Source organism: Oncorhynchus gorbuscha, linkage group LG26 (genome assembly GCF_021184085.1).
Source record: "Oncorhynchus gorbuscha isolate QuinsamMale2020 ecotype Even-year linkage group LG26, OgorEven_v1.0, whole genome shotgun sequence".
Taxonomy (NCBI): Eukaryota; Metazoa; Chordata; class Actinopteri; order Salmoniformes; family Salmonidae; genus Oncorhynchus; species Oncorhynchus gorbuscha.
The window spans coordinates 42,936,088-42,956,261 of NC_060198.1; the positions used below are offsets into that span (position 1 = coordinate 42,936,088).

The 20,174-nt window shown below is 44.1% G+C and overlaps 1 protein-coding gene across 4 annotated transcripts in view; it reads left to right on the forward strand.

The window, feature by feature from the left end:
• LOC124015490 overlaps positions 1 to 14,229 on the forward strand; it is a 28,306-nt gene extending 14,077 nt beyond the window's left edge. The window contains exons 10-18 of one of the 4 annotated variants that reach the window (XR_006835168.1): positions 5,269 to 5,397; positions 5,496 to 5,567; positions 5,675 to 5,740; positions 5,842 to 6,007; positions 11,849 to 11,938; positions 12,085 to 12,150; positions 12,308 to 12,505; positions 13,255 to 13,341; positions 13,485 to 14,229. Coding sequence is in view for 1 of the 4 variants with exons in the window: in XM_046330715.1 (XP_046186671.1) it covers positions 5,269 to 5,397; positions 5,496 to 5,567; positions 5,675 to 5,740; positions 5,842 to 6,007; positions 6,124 to 6,168 (478 nt within the window). In the remaining 3 variants the exon portion in view is untranslated. Of the gene's footprint in view, positions 1 to 5,268; positions 5,398 to 5,495; positions 5,568 to 5,674; positions 5,741 to 5,841; positions 6,008 to 6,123; positions 6,231 to 11,848; positions 11,939 to 12,084; positions 12,151 to 12,307; positions 13,342 to 13,484 lie in introns of those variants that run through there. The other 3 variants (XR_006835169.1, XR_006835167.1, XM_046330715.1) reach the window with 3 other exon arrangements.
• Positions 14,230 to 20,174: the final 5,945 nt, after the last annotated feature.

Sequence of the window (20,174 nt, forward strand, 5' to 3'; positions counted from 1 at the left end):
GCACCTCTCTGATTCAGAGAGTGGTTGGGTTAAATGTGGAATACACATTTCAGTTGAAGGCATCAGTAGTACAACTGACTAGTTACCCCCCTTTTCCCAACAGTTCAACAAAACCATGTGCTTCATTCCTACAGTACAACAACAGCCCCGTCTAGTGGTCAGAAGTGTTGTGTGCAGGACCCTGAGTTTTTACTGACCTTGTGACCTTCTAGACAGGTGATGTGGGCATAGTAATGAATTCTGCACTTCAGACACATCGCAGTGCACCACCTACAGTGCAATAAAGCACTATTATCCGACTGCCCCACCAGTAGGAATCAGCTCAAGTTGTCATCCTACTGGAGGCTTTATATGGGGGAAAGGAACATTTATTGAAAATATTATAACGTTTCAATATCAATGCCTTAAGTTGTATTACAAAAAAATCTAGTTTAATTGTCACAAAACGTGAAAATATTTATCCAAAAACCAGATGTGTTTGTTGTTGCTCCTCCTTATGATGTAACTTCCGCTCAACAAGAGAAAGAGTGTCCTTCCTGGCTTGGTTCGCTTTGCACCGACAGACTGGAACTCAACAAGAGAAAGAGTGTCCTTCCCGCCTTGGTTCGCTTTGCACCGACAGACTGGAACTCAACAAGAGAAAGAGTGTCCTTCCCGCCTTGGTTCGCTTTGCACCGACAGACTGGAACTCAACAAGAGAAAGAGTGTCCTTCCCGGAACAGACTGGAACTCAACAAGAGAAAGAGTGTCCTTCCCGCCTTGGTTCGCTTTGCACCGACAGACTGGAACTCAACAAGAGAAAGAGTGTCCTTCCCGCCTTGGTTCGCTTTGCACCGCACCGACAGACTGGAACTCAACAAGAGAAAGAGTGTCCTTCCCGCCTTGGTTCGCTTTGCACCGACAGACTGGAACTCAACAAGAGAAAGAGTGTCCTTCCCGCCTTGGTTCGCTTTGCACCGACAGACTGGAACTCAACAAGAGAAAGAGTGTCCTTCCCGCCTTGGTTCGCTTTGCACCGACAGACTGGAACTCAACAAGAGAAAGAGTGTCCTTCCCGCCTTGGTTCGCTTTGCACCGACAGACTGGAACTCAACACGCAGCACACAGTAGTTTGTAATTAGAGGCCACCATGTTTATTTCTTATCTGTTTAGTTTATTATTGACAATATTGTTAATTCAAGGTAAGAAGATTGTGTTTTGACCTTGTATTTTTTCTGGGTGAAGCTTCCTGACACATATTTACAGTAGTGTAGTTGGATTCGTTTTTTCGATGTCTTGAGTGTTTGCTTATCTCTCAGCTATTTGCCATTCTCTTGAAAAAGTTACAATTCTCAGGAAAGAGAGATTGCAAAATATATATCTGCAGGCTGTTGGAGGGGAGAAGAAACCAAGAATGTAAGTTGTACAAGCCTCCGAACTGGAAATGTGTACAAATACTGTGTAAATGAGAAGGAGAAGCCTATATGTGAGCAGTGGCAATCAGTGGTTTCCAATAAGGTAAGATATCTGTTTATTGTATCTCACAAGACTCTCGTGACTACAACTACATATGATGTACAACTTTCAAACTGGGGATTCAATATGACTCACAGGCTTCACTATCAGACTACTGTAGAATCAGAAATGTGACTGTCTTTCACACTTCAGGGGAGGCAGGAAGCGTAGTGGTTAGAGTGTTGGGCCAGTAACCTAAAGGTTGCTGGATTAAATCCCCAAACTGACAAGGTGAAAATCTGTTGTTCTGCCCCTGAACAAGGCAGTTAACCCACTGCTCCCTGGTAGGCTGTCATTGTCAAAAATGATTTGTTCTTAACTGACTTGCAATGTTAAATAGATAAAAAATACAGACGGTAGATACAGTTTAATGACAAATGTATTCAGACATGTAGAATATTGTTTTTGTGTGTTAGATGTCTCACTTTACTTTTGTAGGTTTTCTTCCACAGACGTCTACGTGGCTTGCTGAACTTTGTCAACACAAAAACACTACACATACACACAATGTGATTGATGTCAGCTACTCCTGCATCACCCTCCTGGACTGTGTCAATTTGACCACACTGCCATAAGTGATTTGACTGTGAGTATGGCTATTTATCACTGCAGTTTAGGTTTATGTACAGCTGTTGCTATGGGTCATATTAGTTTCTGTCTCTATAGAACAGGGCTCTCCAAACCTGATCCTGTAGGATTTCCCTCCAACCCTTATCTAGCACACCTGATTCTAATAATTAGCTCAGGGATGGGCAACTGGAGGCCCGCGGACCCCCATTTTACTGTTGACAGCTAGAATAGTAGAATACACAAGGTACAATTTCAAAATTTGGTTGTTCATCAGGAGTTTTCCTTTTCTTACGTCAGTCATTGAAAATCACTCAATCACTCAATCACTCAATCACTCAATCACTCAATCACTCAATTTTTTTGATTGGTAAATAAATCTGACCAGCTACGAAAAATTGTAGTAAACATCGTCAAATTTCTGATGGGGGGGAGGCATTGATTTTGTAAGTCACTGTCACTTAGATATCATATTGACATGCATACATTTCTCTCCAGCCTATGGCAAAATGAGTAGAATTGCAGCAAACTTGCTTTAAATATCAAATCAAATTTTATTTGTCACATCCACATGGTTAGCAGATGTTAATGCGAGTGTAGCCAAATGCTTGTGCTTCTAGTTCCGACTATGCAGTAATAACCAACGAGTAATCTAACCTAACAATTTCACAACAGCTACCTTATAAACACAAGTGTAAAGGGATAAAGAATATGTACATATAAATATATGAATGAGTGATGGTACAGAACGGCATAGGCAAGATGCAGTAGATGGTATCGAGTACAGTATATACATATGAGATGAGTAATGTAGGGTCTGTAAACAATATAATAAGTGGCATTGTTTAAAGTGGTTAGTGATACATGTATTACATAAAGATGGCAAGATGCAGTAGGTGGTATAGAGTACAGTATATACATATGAGATGTGTAATGTAGGGTCTGTAATCATTATATTAAGTGGCATTGTTTAAAGTGGCTAGTGACACATTTTTTACATAAATTTTTCCTTTTATTTTAAAGTGGCTGGAGTTGAGTCAGTATGTTGGCAGCAACCACTCAATGTTAGTGGTGGCTGTTTAACAGTCTGATGGCCTTGAGATAGAAGCTGTTTTTCAGTCTCCCGGTCCCTGCTTTGATGCACCTGTACTGACCTCGCCTTCTGGAGGATAGCGGGGTGAACAAGCAGTGGCTCGGGTGGTTGTTGTCCTTGATGATCTTTATGGCCTTCCTGTGACATCGGGTGGTGTAGTTGTCATTGAGGGCAGGTAGCTGGCCCCCGGTGATGCATTGTGCAGACCTCACTACCCTCTGGAGAGCCTTACAGTTGTGGGAGGAGCAGTTGCCGTACCAGGCGGTGATACAGCCCGACAGGATGCTCTCGATTGTGCATCTGTAGAAGTTTGTGAGTGCTTTTGGTGACAAGCCAAATTTCTTCAGCCTCCTGAGGTTGAAGAGGCGCTGCTGCGCCTTCTTCACCACGCTGTCTGTGTGGGTGGACCAATTCAGTTTGTCTGTGATGTGTACGCCGAGGAACTTGAACATTTCTACCCTCTCCACTACTGTCCCGTCGATGTGGATAGGGGGGTGCTCCCTCTGCTGTTTCCTGAAGTCCACGATCATCTCCTTTGTTTTGTTGACGTTGAGTGTGAGGTTATTTTCCTTTTCCTCTGCAAAATGTTCTCTAATCCCCATAGCAAAATGTTGCTTAGGGCCAGCTCTGACTGCATGTGTGAGTATGAATGTGGGTACACAGACCCACGAGCCACTGTGGTCCCTCATAATGAATTCAGATTTTTGTGGCCCCCATCCCTGGAAGCTGCATCAGTTACAACTGGGGTTGGAGAGAGAACCCACAGGAGGGTAGCTCTCCAGGAACAGGGTTGGAGAGAGAACCTCCAGGAGGGTAGCTCTCCAGGAACAGGGTTGGAGAGAGAACCTCCAGGAGGGTAGCTCTCCAGGAACAGGGTTGGAGAGAGAACCTCCAGGAGGGTAGCTCTCCAGGAACAGGGTTGGAGAGAGAACCTCCAGGAGGGTAGCTCTCCAGGAACAGGGTTGGAGAGAGAACCTACAGGAGGGTAGCTCTCCAGGAACAGGGTTGGAGAGAGAACCTCCAGGAGGGTAGCTCTCCAGGAACAGGGTTGGAGAGAGAACCTCCAGGAGTGTAGCTCTCCAGGAACAGGGTTGGAGAGAGAACCTCCAGGAGTGTAGCTCTCCAGGAACAGGGTTGGAGAGAGAACCTACTCTCCAGGGGTAGCTCTCCAGGAACAGGGTTGGAGAGAGAACCTCCAGGAGGGTAGCTCTCCAGGAACAGGGTTGGAGAGAGAACCTCCAGGAGGGTAGCTCTCCAGGAACAAGGTTGGAGAGAGAACCTCCAGGAGTGTAGCTCTCCAGGAACAGGGTTGGAGAGAGAACCTCCAGGAGTGTAGCTCTCCAGGAACAGGGTTGGAGAGAGAACCTACAGGAGGGTAGCTCTCCAGGAACTGTGTTGGAGAGAGAACCTCCAGGAGGGTAGCTCTCCAGGAACAGGGTTGGAGAGAGAACCCACAGGAGGGTAGCTCTCCAGGAACAGGGTTGGAAAGCCCTGCTATAGAAGGCAAAGGAATAATTACTCAATAGATCTGCATGGCATTTCTAAATACCGGCAATGTCTAATGGCAAGCAACAACTTTCAGCAAAGACCCTGCCTTTAGAGCCCTGCCCAGGCAAGACATAACATATTCAAGCCAGAAGGACAACTGGTGTATTTTTAACTGTGGTGTAATGTACCTTAGATGATTCCAGTTGTACCTGTGGGTATCTGACTGAACCTTTGGTACATGTTTTATCACAGAGACATCAGAAAGCCTGATGACGGTGAGACTGTTGAAGCTGTAGTTGTTCTCGGGTTAGTTAGAATACCTCTACTACATCTCTATAGTCTACTCTGTCCTGGATCAGTTTGCCTTGCTTTTCCTTTCAGTCATGCTCATCATAATCTCACTTTTAGTGACCAAGGAGGTGAGCCAGGAGAGAAACAGGCAGCCCATGGACAATGAAGAGACAGGCGCTGACAACCCTCTGCTGAATGGAGATGCCAGGTAAACTGTATCACATGACTAATCACCTGCCAGTCCTCTGTAATGTAGGCTATGGATATGGAGAACATTTGTATCCTTCCCAATAGAGATACTTAAATTCTTGTCAATGTAATAATCTCAACTTTAGCGGCCAAGGAGAGGAAGGTGTTCTAGGAATGGAGGATGGAAAGCCGTCAGCCAATGACAGAGCAGACACTGAAACCTGTCAGAAGACACATGCTGATTCCCCTCCACTGAATGTACCCAAGGTTGTCAGGTAAATTCATGTTAGTTTCTGCGTCTATGGAGGACAGTGTTGTTTCTGGTGGATCAAGAGTTTTAACTCTGATGATATCCCTGTTATTGCTCCCACAGGGTTAACAGCCAGACTGATGACACACAGCTTCTGGGTCAACCTCAGAGCAATGGACACGTGCCATATAGAAGGTGAGAATGTGTATGTATCTGTGTGTAGAGTTGCATGGGATGGTAGAGGAGGTTAAATAACTGGTTGAGGTCATGTTTCCTGATCCAGTCTGTATCTTACTCCACAGGGAATCACACCTGACCAATGGGGCTCCAGGTCAGGGTGCTGGTGAGACTTCACCCCTCCTCTGCAGGTGACTCACTCCTGAGTGAGGGGGGGGCGCTGTTATATCTAAAGGGGACAGTATTAAGGTGGACAATGAATGTGAATGTTGATGTCTTCTTTCTCCAACAGGGTTGACGATGAGACTAAGGAAGTGACTCCTGGTGCACAGAGTTCAGGACCTCCTCAGATGAATGGAGGTCCTCCCATGTCTAACAAAGCTGCAGAGGAGACCACTGCTCTATTGGACAAACAGGCCTTGGACAAGGACCAAGTCACCAAACCTCCTGAGTTAATAGTAAGTACTGTTAATGTCCTCTGACAACTGGTGAACTGTTTGTCTTGGTATCTAAAATGACGAGGCTCGTTTTCTTTTTGCTCCAACATATTTGTAACTCTTGTGTTTTTCCCAAGAACCAAGGACCTAATGACATGGAGTCAAGTAGAGGAGAACTGTAACAAACGGTGGACGTTTGTATAACAAAAGAGAACCTCATAAGATATTATAAGACACAGTAATATATGATATACAGTACTTATTATAAGACACAGTAATATATGATATACAGTACTTATTATAAGATACAGTACTTATTATAAGATACAGTACTTATTATAAGACACAGTAATATATGATATACAGTACTTATTATAAGATACAGTAATATATGATATACAGTACTTATTATAAGACACAGTAATATATGATATACAGTACTTATTATAAGATACAGTAATTTATGATATACAGTACTCATTATAAGATACAGTAATATATGAGATACAGTACTTATGATAAGATACACATATGTGACTAGCTTCATCATAATCAGTCATGTCAACCCCAAGACACATTCTGACCAGTGTGTTTTACTGCACATTGATTTTCAGAAACATCGACAGTTTATTAAGTTAATTCTCTATGTGACAGGTATAATGTGGATAGGTTAGGAAACGTGTTTAAGTGAAATCAGTATGTAACGGCTTTCGTTCGTCGAAAGAGAGTCTGACCGAAATGCAGCATGGTGGTTACTCATGTCTTTAATGAAACAAATGACGATACATGAAATAACTAAATAAATACAAAAACAACAAACGGAACGTGAAACCTAATACAGCCTATCTGGTGAACACTACACAGAGACAGGAACAATCACCCACGAAATACACATTGAAACCCCGGCTACCTAAATACGGTTCCCAATCAGAGACAACGAGAATCACCTGACTCTGATTGAGAACTGCCTCAGGCAGCCAAACCTATGCTACACACCCCTAACCAACCACAATCCCATTGCCTACAAAAACCCCAATAAGACAACACAATAAACCCATGTCACACCCTGGCCTGAACAAATAATTAAGGAAAACACAAAATACTATGACCAAGGCGTGACCCCCCCCCCTAAGGTGCGGACTCCCGGACGCACCTCACAACCATAGGGAGGGTCTGGGTGGGCGTCTGTCCATGGTGGCGGTTCCGGCTCGGGACGTGGACCCCACTCCATTAATGTCATAGTTCCTCCCCTACGCGTCCTGGGATAATCCACCCTCGCCGCCGACCATGGCCTAATAGTCCTCACCCAGAACCCCACTGGACTGAGGGGCAGCCCGACAGCTCGTGAGAGGGGCAGCTCGGGACTGAGGGGCAGCTCGGGACTGAGGCAGCTCGGGACTGAGGGGAAGCTCGGGACTGAGGGGCAGCTCGGGACTGAGGGACAGCCCGGGACTGAGCGAAAGCCCAGTACTGAGAGGAAGCCCAGTACTGAGAGGAAGCTCAGTACTGAGAGGAAGCTCAGTACTGAGTTGAAGCTCAGGCAGGTAGTAGGCTCCGGTAGATCCTGGCTGGCTGGCGGATCTGGAAGATTCTGGTTGACTGGCAGATCTGGAAGAGACTGGTTGACTGCAGATCTGGAAGAATCTGGTTGACTGGCAGATCTAGAAGATCATGGCTGACTGGCGGATCTAGCTGCTCTATGCAGACTGACATTTCTGGCTGCTCCATGCAGACTGGCAGCTCTGGCTGCATCATGCAGATTGACAGCTCTGGCTGCTCCATGCAGGCTGGCAGCACCTTGCAGACTGGCAGCTCCTTGCAGACTGGCAGCTCCTTGCAGACTGGCAGCTCCTTGCAGACTGACAGCTCTGGCTGCTCCATGCAGGCTGACAGCTCCTTGCAGTCTGACAGCTCCTTGCAGACTGGCAGCTCCTTGCAGACTGGCAGCTCCTTGTAGACTGACAGCTCTTTGCAGACTGGCAGCTCTGGCTGCTCCATGCAGACTGACAGCTCTGGCTGCTTCATGCAGACTGACAGCTCCTTGCAGACTGACAGCTCTGGCTGCTTCATGCAGACTGACAGCTCTGGCTGACATGGAGACTGCTCTCTGGCTTGCAGACTGACAGCTCTGGCTGCTCCATGCAGACTGGAGCTCTGAACTGCTCTATGCTGTCTGACAGGCTGCTTCATGCAGACTGACAGCTCTGGCTGCTTCATGCAGACTGACATCTCTGGCTGCTTCATGCAGACTGACAGCTCTGGCTGCTCCATGCAGACTGGAAGCTCTGGCTGCTCTATGCTGTCTGACAGCTCTGGCTGCTTCATGCAGACTGACAGCTCTGGCTGCTTCATGCAGACTGACAGCTCTGGCTGCTTCATACAGACTGACAGCTCTGACTGCTTCATGCAGACTGACATCTCTGGCTGCTTCATGCAGACTGAAGCTCTTACTGCAGACTGACATCACTGGCTGCTTCATGCAGACTGACAGCTTTGGCTGCTCCATGCAGACTAGAGAAGCTCTGGCTGCTCTATGCTGTCTGACAGCTCTGCTGCTTCATGACAGACTGGTGACAGCTCTGTATGTTTCATGTTTTGTTTGACAGCTCCTGGGGTATCTGACTGAATTCTGACTGCTGGTGTCAGTTTGTCAGTTTCTGTGACTGGCAAGCCTGAGACTGGCAGGTTCTTCAGACTGACAGCTGTGGTCTGTTCCATGGGCTATTTAGCACCTGCAGACTGGCAGCACCTTGCAGACTGGTTGTTTCTCTTTGTGTTGCACCAGATGGTCTGTTTGCAGTTTTTCCACATTTATCCTTTTGTATTATGTTCATGTTGAGTTTTCCTATATTGGCAGCACCTTAGCCACGCTGCATTTTGGCTGAGACTCCAGCAGGCTAGCCCAGGAAGAAGGCCCTGCGCTGACAAGGCCCAACTGACCATAGTTTGCAGAATGTTTCTATGTTTTGTTTGGTCAACAGCTGATCTGCTGTGCAGGCTATTTGGATGTTTGACTTCAAAATGTATTTTCTGTGAACCTGATCAGCTGTTTCTCAATCAGAAATGGAAACTTACTCATCTCTTAATGGGAACCATTTTAGAGCAGAAATGTTTTGTGTTGGAATTGTGGGATGGTTGTTTCCTCCACTTTGTGTTTGTTGCAAAACCCAGATTGTGGTACAATTATTTTTTCCACATTTATTGAACAGTTTGTGTATTGGATGTTCAACAATTGAGTTTTCCTGATATTGGAAAACACAAACTATAAGCCACGCTGCATGTTTAACACAATACTCTCAACTCAGGAAGATTCAATGATAGACATGAGAATGTTTCCCCAACAGCTATCTGAATGTGAACAGTTGCTCTATTGGATGTTTGGAGCAACCAGAATATGTTTATCTGTTTCCTGAAAGACATCCGTTGTTTCTCTATCCAGAAATGATTGGAATACTTACTGACATCTGGGGCTCTAATGGCAGATGCCCAACAACTTTACTATTGGTCAGCCCAAACTCGCTAATTCTTGTCTGGGACTTTGGGCAGATATGACTCCTCATGGGTTCAGATTGAATATCAATCTAGCCATCCTTTACCTCTGAATCAGTTTCATCATATTTGTGATGACAGTGAGTACACGTTAATGGCATGGGTAGACTGTAGAAAGCACTGGGGTCTTTCAAACACTGTTTTTAAAGGATTTATTTCTTATTATCTATTTCTTATTATCTATTTCTTGTTGCCAATGTGTTCTTAAAAGTACAGTACCCAAGCCTTTACCATCTTAATCAAATGCTGAATACTGCGCTAGATTCAGACAAGATAAGGTTGCTGACAACTTACTTTGCAAATAAATGTATTCTTGTGTGTTGGAAAAATAACAACCCACCCACTTTTCATCTGTGGCTAAAACAAGTTGCAAACTTCTTGCCATTAGAAAAATGAATAATGTACTTATAGAACTGCAGATCCACTTTCTTGAAAGTATAGTTTTTTATTGAAAAAAGCTCTTAAAATAGTACTTCTATTTCATATTTGATCTACATTTATTGCACTAGTTGTTTTAAAATCTCTGAAAATGTGTCTGCATTAACACTAACAGTATTATGATATTACAGTATATCTGCAGCTATCAATAGATAGGTTGAAATACTAACTGCTTTATTGAGTTTTGTATGGAATGTATTTTCTAGCCAAATACATTTAAATGAAGTTTTTCACAATTTCTGACATTTAAATATTCCCCCGTATAAGTCAGTTAGGATCACCACTATATTTTAAGAATGTGAAATGTCAGAAATAGTAGAGAGAATGATTTACTTCAGCTTTTATTTCTTTCATCACATTCTCAGTGGGTCAGAAGTTTACATACACTCAATTAGTATTTGGTAGCATTGCCTTTAAATGGTTTAACTTGGGTCAAACGTTTCGGGTAGCCTTCCACAAGCTTCCCACAATAAGTTTTACATTTTGGCCCATTCCTCCTGACAGAGCTGGTGTAACTGAGTCAGCTTTGTAGGCCTCCTTGCTCGCACATGCTTTTTCAGTTCTGCCCACAAATATTCTATAGGATTGAGGTCAGGGCTTTGTGATGGCCACTCCAATACCTTGACTTTGTTGTCCTTAAGCCATTTTGCCTCAACTTGTGAAGTATGCTTGGCGTCATTGTCCATTTGGAAGACCCATTTGCGACCAAGCTTTAACTTCCTGACTGATGTCTTGAGATGTTGCTTCAATATATCCACATAATTTTCCTATCTCATGATGCCATCTATTTTGTGAAGTGCACCAGTCCCTCCTGCAGCAAAGCACCCCCACAACATGATGCTGCCACCCCCGTGCTTCACGGTTGGGATGGTGTTCTTTGGCTTACAAGCCTCCCCCTTTTTTCTTCCAAACATAACGATGGTCATTATGGCCAAACAGTTCTATTTTTGTTTCATCAGACCAGAGAACATTTCTCCAAAAAGTATGATCTTTGTCCCGATGTGCAGTTACCAAACGTAGTCTGTCTTTTTTTATGGCGGTTTTGGAGCAGTGGCTTCTTCCTTGCTGAGCGGCCTTTCAGGTTATGTCGATATAGGACTCGTTTTCCTGTGGATATAGATACTTTTGTACCTGTTTCCTCCAGCATCTTCAGAAGGTCCTTTGCTGTTGTTCTGGGATTGCGTACATGGTGTTTATACTTGCGTACTATTGTTTGTACAGATGAATGTGGTACCTTCAGGCATTTGGAAATTGCTCCCAGGGATGAACCAGACTTGTGGAGGTCTACCATTTCTTTTCTGAGGTCTTGGCTGATTTCTTTTGATTTTCCCATGAGGCACTGAGTTTGAAGGTAGGCCTTGACATACATCCACAGGTACACCTCCAATTGACTCAAATGATGTAAATTAGCCTATCAGAAGCTTCTAAAGCCAGGACATCATTTTCTGGATTTTTCCAAGTTGTTTAAAGGCACAGTCAACTTAGTGTATGTAATCTGAACCACTGGAATTGTGATACAGTGAATTAAGTGAAATAATCTGTCTGTAAACAATTGTTGGAAAAATGACTTGTATCAGGCACAAAGTAGATGTCCTAACCTACTTGCCAAAACTATAGTTTGTTAACAAGAAATTTGTGGAGTGGTTGAAAAACGAGTTTGAATGCCTCCAACCTAAGTGTATGTAAACTTCCGACTTCAACTGTATATATATATACACATATATATATACACACACAGCATGTGTCATGTTTTGTTTCTTTACATGATACTTCTATAGAACAGTTTAACAGGATCTCAACAACTGATGGGATGTTACTACATGACATCACATGCATAGATGAATATTAACAATTTACCTTACTTTTGTTTTTCAGCTGGTTTTCTGGTATCTCCGTTCTGCTGCTGGGCATTGCTGGTTTCTTAGTGTACAGATATGGCAACATTCCTTGGAGAGACAAACATCCGTGAGTACCTTTTATGACCTGCATCAACAATTGTGCTCAGAGTGTACAGCCAGTCATCTTAGCTGTCCAAAATGAATTCAGAGAGGATAAACTTATGATTCAGGACTGAACGCAACATTTCCTTTTTTCATCACACACCACATCAGATTTGCTCTTGCACAGCTAGATCGGCTGGGTCGGGACTACCTTAACACCAACAGGGAAAACCAGAGGTGAGTCAGACTCCGTCAACCTGAGGACATTTTTAGTAGTTACGTGGTTTTATGTGCTGAAGTGTTTCATGTTACATGACTAAATATCAGTTATCATGCCAGACAACAGCTTAGAGCAGCAGGAAGTAACACATGTTGTTGTTTCAACTTCTGTAAGGGACAACGGAGAACCTGATGATCCAGCTGCTGGGGACGCTGAGTCTCTCCGATCTGCGCCTGTCTATAATCTACAACTGCATCTGTCCCCTTGAACCATCAGGGACCAGGGGGATGGTGTGGAAGAGGAGAGGGAGCCACCACACAGTCAGCAGACACATGTTGAGTCCTCTCTGCTGAATGGGCATCTTGTGAACAGGTTGAACTTTCTCTGAGAAAGACCCTCATTACTTCATTACCGGTTGGGTTTCATTATCCTCAGTCAGAGCTGATCCCATGAGTCATTGATCCTGCAGGTTTAATGGAAAGACCCGTTTGTTTCACACATCATCCTTATATTCTAATACCTGTAATACCTAATGAGCATGGTAAATGCTCATGCATGTTAAAAAAATGTTTAGCAGTCAAGGAGAGAGAGGTGAGCCAAGCGAGAGGTTCGTTCAGCCAATGGGCCGTGAAGGAACAGATACTGAATTCTCTCAGAAGAGAAATGCTGGATTTAATTTTGAGCCGGTTTGCTACAGCAGGAAATTAATCCTGCAGCAACAACAAATGTGAATTGTTACGTGAGTTGATAGATTTTTCATTAGGGCAAATCAAATCAGTCATTTTAAAGTGGAAATTACCAACTTTCAATGCCCTTTTAAACTTTGAATACACTACAGGTTTGCATTTCCTGCTGTGCAGGAAAATGCTCAGCAACCGAAGAGTTATCAAATTAAGATCGTACCTCTGTAATCTCACAATGGGGCATGTAATAACATTTGTCTTGTGGTGGATCAACGATGATGTCAGGTAAACTTCACTACATATTGATACATCCACAACTCATTGGGTATAATGCCACTCACCCCATTTTCCCACGGTTCATGTCAGCCTCTGTCTCTTTAGGGGACAGTATTATGGTGGATCATGAATGTGAATGTTGATGTCTTATTCCTCCAACAGGGTTAACGATGAGACTAAGGAAGTGACTCCTGGTGCACAGAGTCCAGGACCTCCTCAGATGAATGTATTACCTCCCATGTCTGACAGGTGATATTGTAACTATTGCTAAAGTAACACTGTTCTGAGCTTTTTCTCCACTGTATTTTAATTGAAGGTACAGGATTGTATAATAACCATGTTTTTAACCATGTTTCCTGAACCAGCCTGTCTTACTGTGTTCTGTGTCTAAGGTTGGAGAACAACCCTGTTGGTCAGCGGATGAAGAAAACTGCTCTGGTGAACAAGCAGGACCAGGCTGGTCAGCAACGGCATGAAGCCAGTTGAAAATATATAGTATATAAGATGCAACTAAGTGTAAATATAATAAAAAATAACATGATATACACTGTAATATAGAACAGTATAATATGACATTATATAATATCGTAACACTTACTTGAAGCTGCTTCTTGTATAGTGTTATATATTCTAATGAATGCATTCTTAACAACATGAATGATGCATTAATGCATACATAGGATATAACTGTAAAATGCTAGTATAATACTGTGCTGGTAAGCTGCTAGCTGTGGGGTTGCCCCCAGCTGTGGTTTCTATTATTCAGAGTATCTAAGCTCAACTTCAAATCCATAGTTTTCAGCTTAGTTGTTACCGTAAACTAGCACTTCTTAGAGACAAAGTTATGGGACATGCTGTATAACTACTTACCATTCTGAAGTGTAACAGTCAGGTTTTTATGTAACAATTGTTCATCCCTTTTTAAATATTTATTTATATATTTGTTTGCTTGATTAGATTGAATTAGTATGACTAATGCATTATTTTACCCTCCCGTATAGAGGGATATTATTTTACCCTCCCGTATAGAGGGATATTATTTTACCCTCCCGTATAGAGGGATATTATTTTACCCTCCCGTATAGAGGGATATTATTTTACCCTCCCGTATAGAGGGATATTATTTTACCCTCCCGTATTATTTTACCCTCCCATATAGAGGGATATTATTTTACCCTCCCGTATAGAGGGATATTATTTTACCCTCCCGTATAGAGGGATATTATTTTACCCTCCCGTATAGAGGGATATTATTTTACCCTCCCGTATAGAGGGATATTATTTTACCCTCCCGTATAGAGGGATATTATTTTACCCTCCCGTAGAGGGATATTATTTTACCCTCACGTATAGAGGGATATTATTTTACCCTCACGTATAGAGGGATATTATTTTACCCTCACGTATAGAGGGATATTATTTTACCCTCCCGTATAGAGGGACATTATTTTACCCTCCCGTATAGAGGGATATTATTTTACCCTCCCGTATAGAGGGACATTATTTTACCCTCCCGTATAGAGGGATATTATTTTACCCTCACGTATAGAGGGATATTATTTTACCCTCACGTATAGAGGGATATTATTTTACCCTCCCGTATAGAGGGATATTATTTTACCCTCATGTATAGAGGGATATTATTTTACCCTCCTGTATAGAGGGACATTATTTTACCCTCCCGTATAGAGGGATATTCTTTTCGTGACTAAAACATTTTCCATTATTTGTATCCAAAATATATTTCATTAAAACATATATATTTATTCTCATACCGGATGCTGTATTTTCTTCAAATATAATTGGAGCACAGAGACAACCTTTAGGTGCGGAAGACTATTTGCTCATCTCTAACATCCTACTTGGCTTAGACGAGAAAGGGAATGCAGAGAGGTGCCAAAGAGAGGACACTACTCTGTAGCAAACACTAACAGAGAGAAGGAGAGAACACTGTGGTGCAGAGATATGGAGGGGGGATAAAGGAGAATCATAGCCTACTATCACTACCTTGACACATACTGTATAATAGAGGAACACAGCTAAATCCAAACACTTGAGGGCAGTAAAGAACCAGGAAGAACCCGGTGACATCACCAGTGCTGGTTCAGTCTGAGTTTAATAGCTGACTGTCTATTATTACAGCGATGTTAGGTTCTGTGGGTGATGTGTACTACTCATGCCATCTCAGAGTGCCCAAAATGGCCACTAACTTTGGCAAGGGCTATTTTTACCTTTCGGCTGAGATGGCCTCACCTCTGTGGCTGTGTGAGTGCTGGGGAGTGTAGGAGTGTATCTGTGGTGACACGGAGACTGTGTGAATGATGCAGATTCCCGCTCTATCTGTCTGCCTAGTAGGCCCTAGGCGTGTGTTTACATGTGTCTTTCATTGTAACAGTGCTGAAGTGTGGGGTGACTGGGTGGTCAAGGCTGGAGAGCTCCCCCACAGGGACTACCACTGAGGGGGCACAGTAGGGGACAGGAGAGGGAGGAGTGTGTGTACTACAATGTATGAAACACACACTTTATATTTTGTATGAAACACACACACACACACACACACACACACACACACACACACACACACACACACACACACACACACACACACACACACACACACACACACACACACACACACACACACACACACACACACACACACACACACACACACACACACACACACACACACACACACACACACACACACACAGCAAAGGAGCAGAGGGGCAGGATTGATGATAATGGTAGTAGGAAGCCATATAATTATGAATTAAGACGCTCCGATGCACATAATAATTAGCTAAGAGCTAATTAGCTAACGATCAGATTCTACAATGGCCAGGATTATGAGCCATCGAGGAAACGAACCCCTCCAGGAGACACGTATCAAACACTGATGACACACTATCAGTAACAATGAGCTTTCAAGGGAGGCTGGATATTGTACTACAAACCCCTTCACTTCAATGTTGGGCCTCACATCATAAACTATACGTTTAGGGGAAGTGCACACTACAGAAACATTCATGCTCGTAGTTTGTTGTTGTCATGGCAAAATGTAGTTTAACTTCCTGTGAATGGCCGGCTTTCTGCTATGAAACATCCAAATGGTGGTTGTACATTACTGCACCATACTGCTATTCATGTGATCTGCAGTTTGCATTATCATACGGCTCACTAAGTCTACTGTATACCTAAGCAACTCTTCACATTTGCCCAGCCCTGACTGAAACCACCCACCTCTGTTCTCAATGTCCTCCACTGGTGCTCAGTACCATTTGTTATGAACAACCGTTGATTTCTCAGCATGAACTAACCCTCCTCAACATAGAATAACCTTGTTGGTCGTCTTCCAATCATGGTGGGCGTACAGGACCAATCGCTAACCAACCAACCCTGAGTGGGAGTGAGAGCATGACTCGTATAGAAACAACGTCTCCTTCCTCTCGTCTTTCTTTAGCTTTTCTTTGATTGTTTTGTTTGTTTGAAGGCCTTGGATAGAAGACAAAAAAAGAATCAACCCACCACAGTTCAATCTGCATGTGGTTGAGAAGAGAGTTTACTCAGAGCAAGGCAGAGGCAGGGAGTCTTGTACTCCTGTTGGTACGAGGCTGAGGTTTAATACACCACCATACTCAGATCCCCATCACCCTGCAGGACAAACCATGAATAAATCATTAGCACTTAAAGACACCTTTTCATTTTGAGCTTGAAAGACACCCACACTGCATTAGAATGAATGCACATGGAAAGATTGTAGGGAAACTCTAGTCCATTATTGAGACAAGGTAGTTCGATTTTAAATAGTTTTTTATTAATATGTGCTGATACAGGGTCGCGTTGACCTGCGATGAGGCAAACGCTCACAGAAAACCACCGCCCCCTTTGGCCCAGGTAGACAGACAGCTGTCAAAGCAATGACGTGAGAAAAGAATCACACATCAGTCCTCAAATAAAAAAAGAACAAAACTGAATCAAGGTTTTACATCAACTTCTCTTTAGAAAGGATTCAGAAGTACAGAATAAATGAATGGAGAAAAACCCATCATATTAAAATCTAAGAGAAGTACTGTAAATGGAGATGTACACATTATCATCACCCCAATGGCACACGATCAGTACTCAGTCCTCAAAGGTCCTACTGATGATGAACCTCCCAAACTGAGCCCTTCTATCCATACACCCAGCAACAGTTCTACCAGTCGTCACTCATCTCTTACCAACACTTCTCTGCCTTAGACTGTCTACCTGTCTGGTCATTCCTAATGTCTAATACTGTCTGGCTGGGTCTGACCAATGAACATACTGACCTGCTACTAACAGCATCACAGCCCCTCCTACTGTATAGAGCGCAGAACATCTCATGCACATTTCCCAGACCCTGCCCTTGTACACTTACAGCCATGCAGAACACTCACCAATAGACCTCGATAGATGGCTGGCCACTTAGACCAGCATCTCTAGCCTACAGTGACCGGTCAGCCTTGTGGGGAGTATGTGTGTCCCATGGAGCTGCTCACCACAGAGATGGTTCATCAGTGTCCCATGGCGTTAGTCATCCACACATGCAGAGTTTCAGACACAGTTCAGATCAGAGTCACACAGTCAGAGGAGCCAGAGTACTGGGATGTGTATTCAGAAATAGAAAAACATGCCTACAAAAATGAATAGGTCAACGTCAGCCTGCTCCTAGCTCCTACGGTTACGTGGATCGACTTTGAACATGTAAACGGTAAACCCTTATGATCTTTTATGATCTCTAGCGCCACTTCACTGTACACAGTAGTTTAAACTACCTAACCTGACTGGACATGTATGTGTGTTACTATGCGTGTAGTATGTATGTGTGTGTGTGTTGTCCTTTGATTTTGGACCAGAGGTTCCGGGTGTAGAGTACCCAGACTACCCTACCCAGAAATCCATCTGTTGTAGTCCCACCCTGTGTATGGCCGTCGCTTTGAGCCATAACTCAGCTCCATGGACGGACAGTTACCCAACACAAAAATAAACAGCACAATCCTTGTCACTGCATCTGTGTAATCATACTCCTACATATTTTTAAAACTATGATATATGTACTGTATATAGTCATGTGGACACGCAACAAGAGACCAATAACAAAATAGTACTAATTTCATATAGGAAAGCCTGTTGCATTCCTTATCACTCTGAAAATCTCCCTTGTCCAGTAGATGTGGCAGTTGATTCCTATTATATCTCAATAATTTCACTACACAGACAGAGACCTCTGTGTTACTGTTACAATGGGTTTGTGAGGCCAGTGGAGTTGATCTAATGCGCCTGGCTAGTTGATGAACTGGAACCTCCTGACTCCTCACCACGGCAACAGTAAGGCATCTAGAACAATAAATCACATCCTTGTCTCTGCTTCCTGTATAACCTTGCATGAACACAGAGGCACACTGACACTCATCCCCCCACACACACTCTGTCCCTGGCTAACTGTGACATCACATGTCCTGACACCACTCCCTTTATGGCAGTTCCCTGGGAATAGACTACATGACCCAGTGCTCCTCCTCTCCTCCGCTCCGCTGCAGAGGAACCACTGACATGTTTTCACACTAACGCAGAGGTCACAGGATATGGGCATCACAAACCTGGGAGAGAAACAGTCCATCTGAGAAGGTCAGCAGCAGGGCAACGTTACAGTCAGATCACAGTGTCCTCCGCTGTCTATTGGAACACTGAGAGATGACTGTTCTACTGGGGTAGAGCTGCAGGGGCCGCAGACTGAAGGGACAGACTGACTCCAACTCTATCCTATAAGAACCTTCAATCCACCTGCCTGCACACATGGAGGTAGGGGCCAGATGCACGGGCAGGGAGTAGTGGGATGGAAGTGTGAGAGAGAGAGAGAGAGAGAGGTCTCTCCCTCTGTGGTCTCAGCACAGTAAATGATTAGCCAGTGTTATTATCCTAATCAGAGGTAACATAGGGATTTAGATGGGGGTGAAACTCCCACTGAGCAGGTCTCTGGGTCCTACAGTGCTTTCTGCTGTATAATCACTAGCATTACCACAATACAGTACGGCTCCACTGTTTATTGAGATATCAATCTGGTGTAAACAAAGCTTAAGACAAACAAATTAACTCCAAACAAAATTCTGGGATTAATGCTGGGCTAAAAGGGAGCTCACTGGTGGATTAGGATGGGATGGAGTGAGAGAGGAGAGGGAAGAGAGAGAGAGAGAGAGAGGTGAGGGAAGAGAGAGAGAGAGAGGTGAGGGAAGAGAGAGAGAGAGAGTGAGGGAAGGAGAGAGGAAGAGAGAGAGAGAGAGGTGAGGGAAGAGAGAGAGAGGTGAGGGAAGAGAGAGAGAGAGAGAGGGAGAGAGAGGGGGAAGAGAGAGAGAGAGAGGTGAGGGAAGAGAGAGAGAGAGGTGAGGGAAGAGAGAGAGAGGTGAGGGAAGAGAGAGAGAGAGAGGTGAGGGAAGAGAGAGAGAGAGAGGTGAGGGAAGAGAGAGAGAGAGAGAGAGAGAGTGAGGGAAGAGAGAGAGAGAGAGTGAGGGAAGAGAGAGAGAGAGAGAGAGGTGAGGGAAGAGAGAGAGAGAGAGGTGAGGGAAGAGAGAGAGAGAGAGGAGAGGGAAGAGAGAGAGAGAGAGGTGAGGGAAGAGAGAGAGAGAGAGGTGAGGGAAGAGAGAGAGAGAGAGGTGAGGGAAGAGAGAGAGAGGTGAGGGAAGAGAGAGAGAGGTGAGGGAAGAGAGAGAGAGAGAGGTGAAGGAAGAGAGAGAGAGAGAGAGAGGTGAGGGAAGAGAGAGAGAGAGAGGTGAGCGAAGAGAGAGAGAGAGAGGTGAGGGAAGAGAGAGAGAGAGAGGTGAGGGAAGAGAGAGAGAGAGAGGTGAGGGAAGAGAGAGAGAGGTGAGGGAAGAGAGAGAGAGGTGAGGGAAGAGAGAGAGAGAGAGAGTGAAGGAAGAGAGAGAGAGAGGTGAGGGAAGAGAGAGAGAGGTGAGGGAAGAGAGAGAGGGAGAGAGGTGAGGGAAGAGAGAGAGAGCCTACACAGGAGATGGTAATGCAGGTTCTTCCCCTCCTGGTGAGTCTGTCCGTGCACAGTGTCTGTC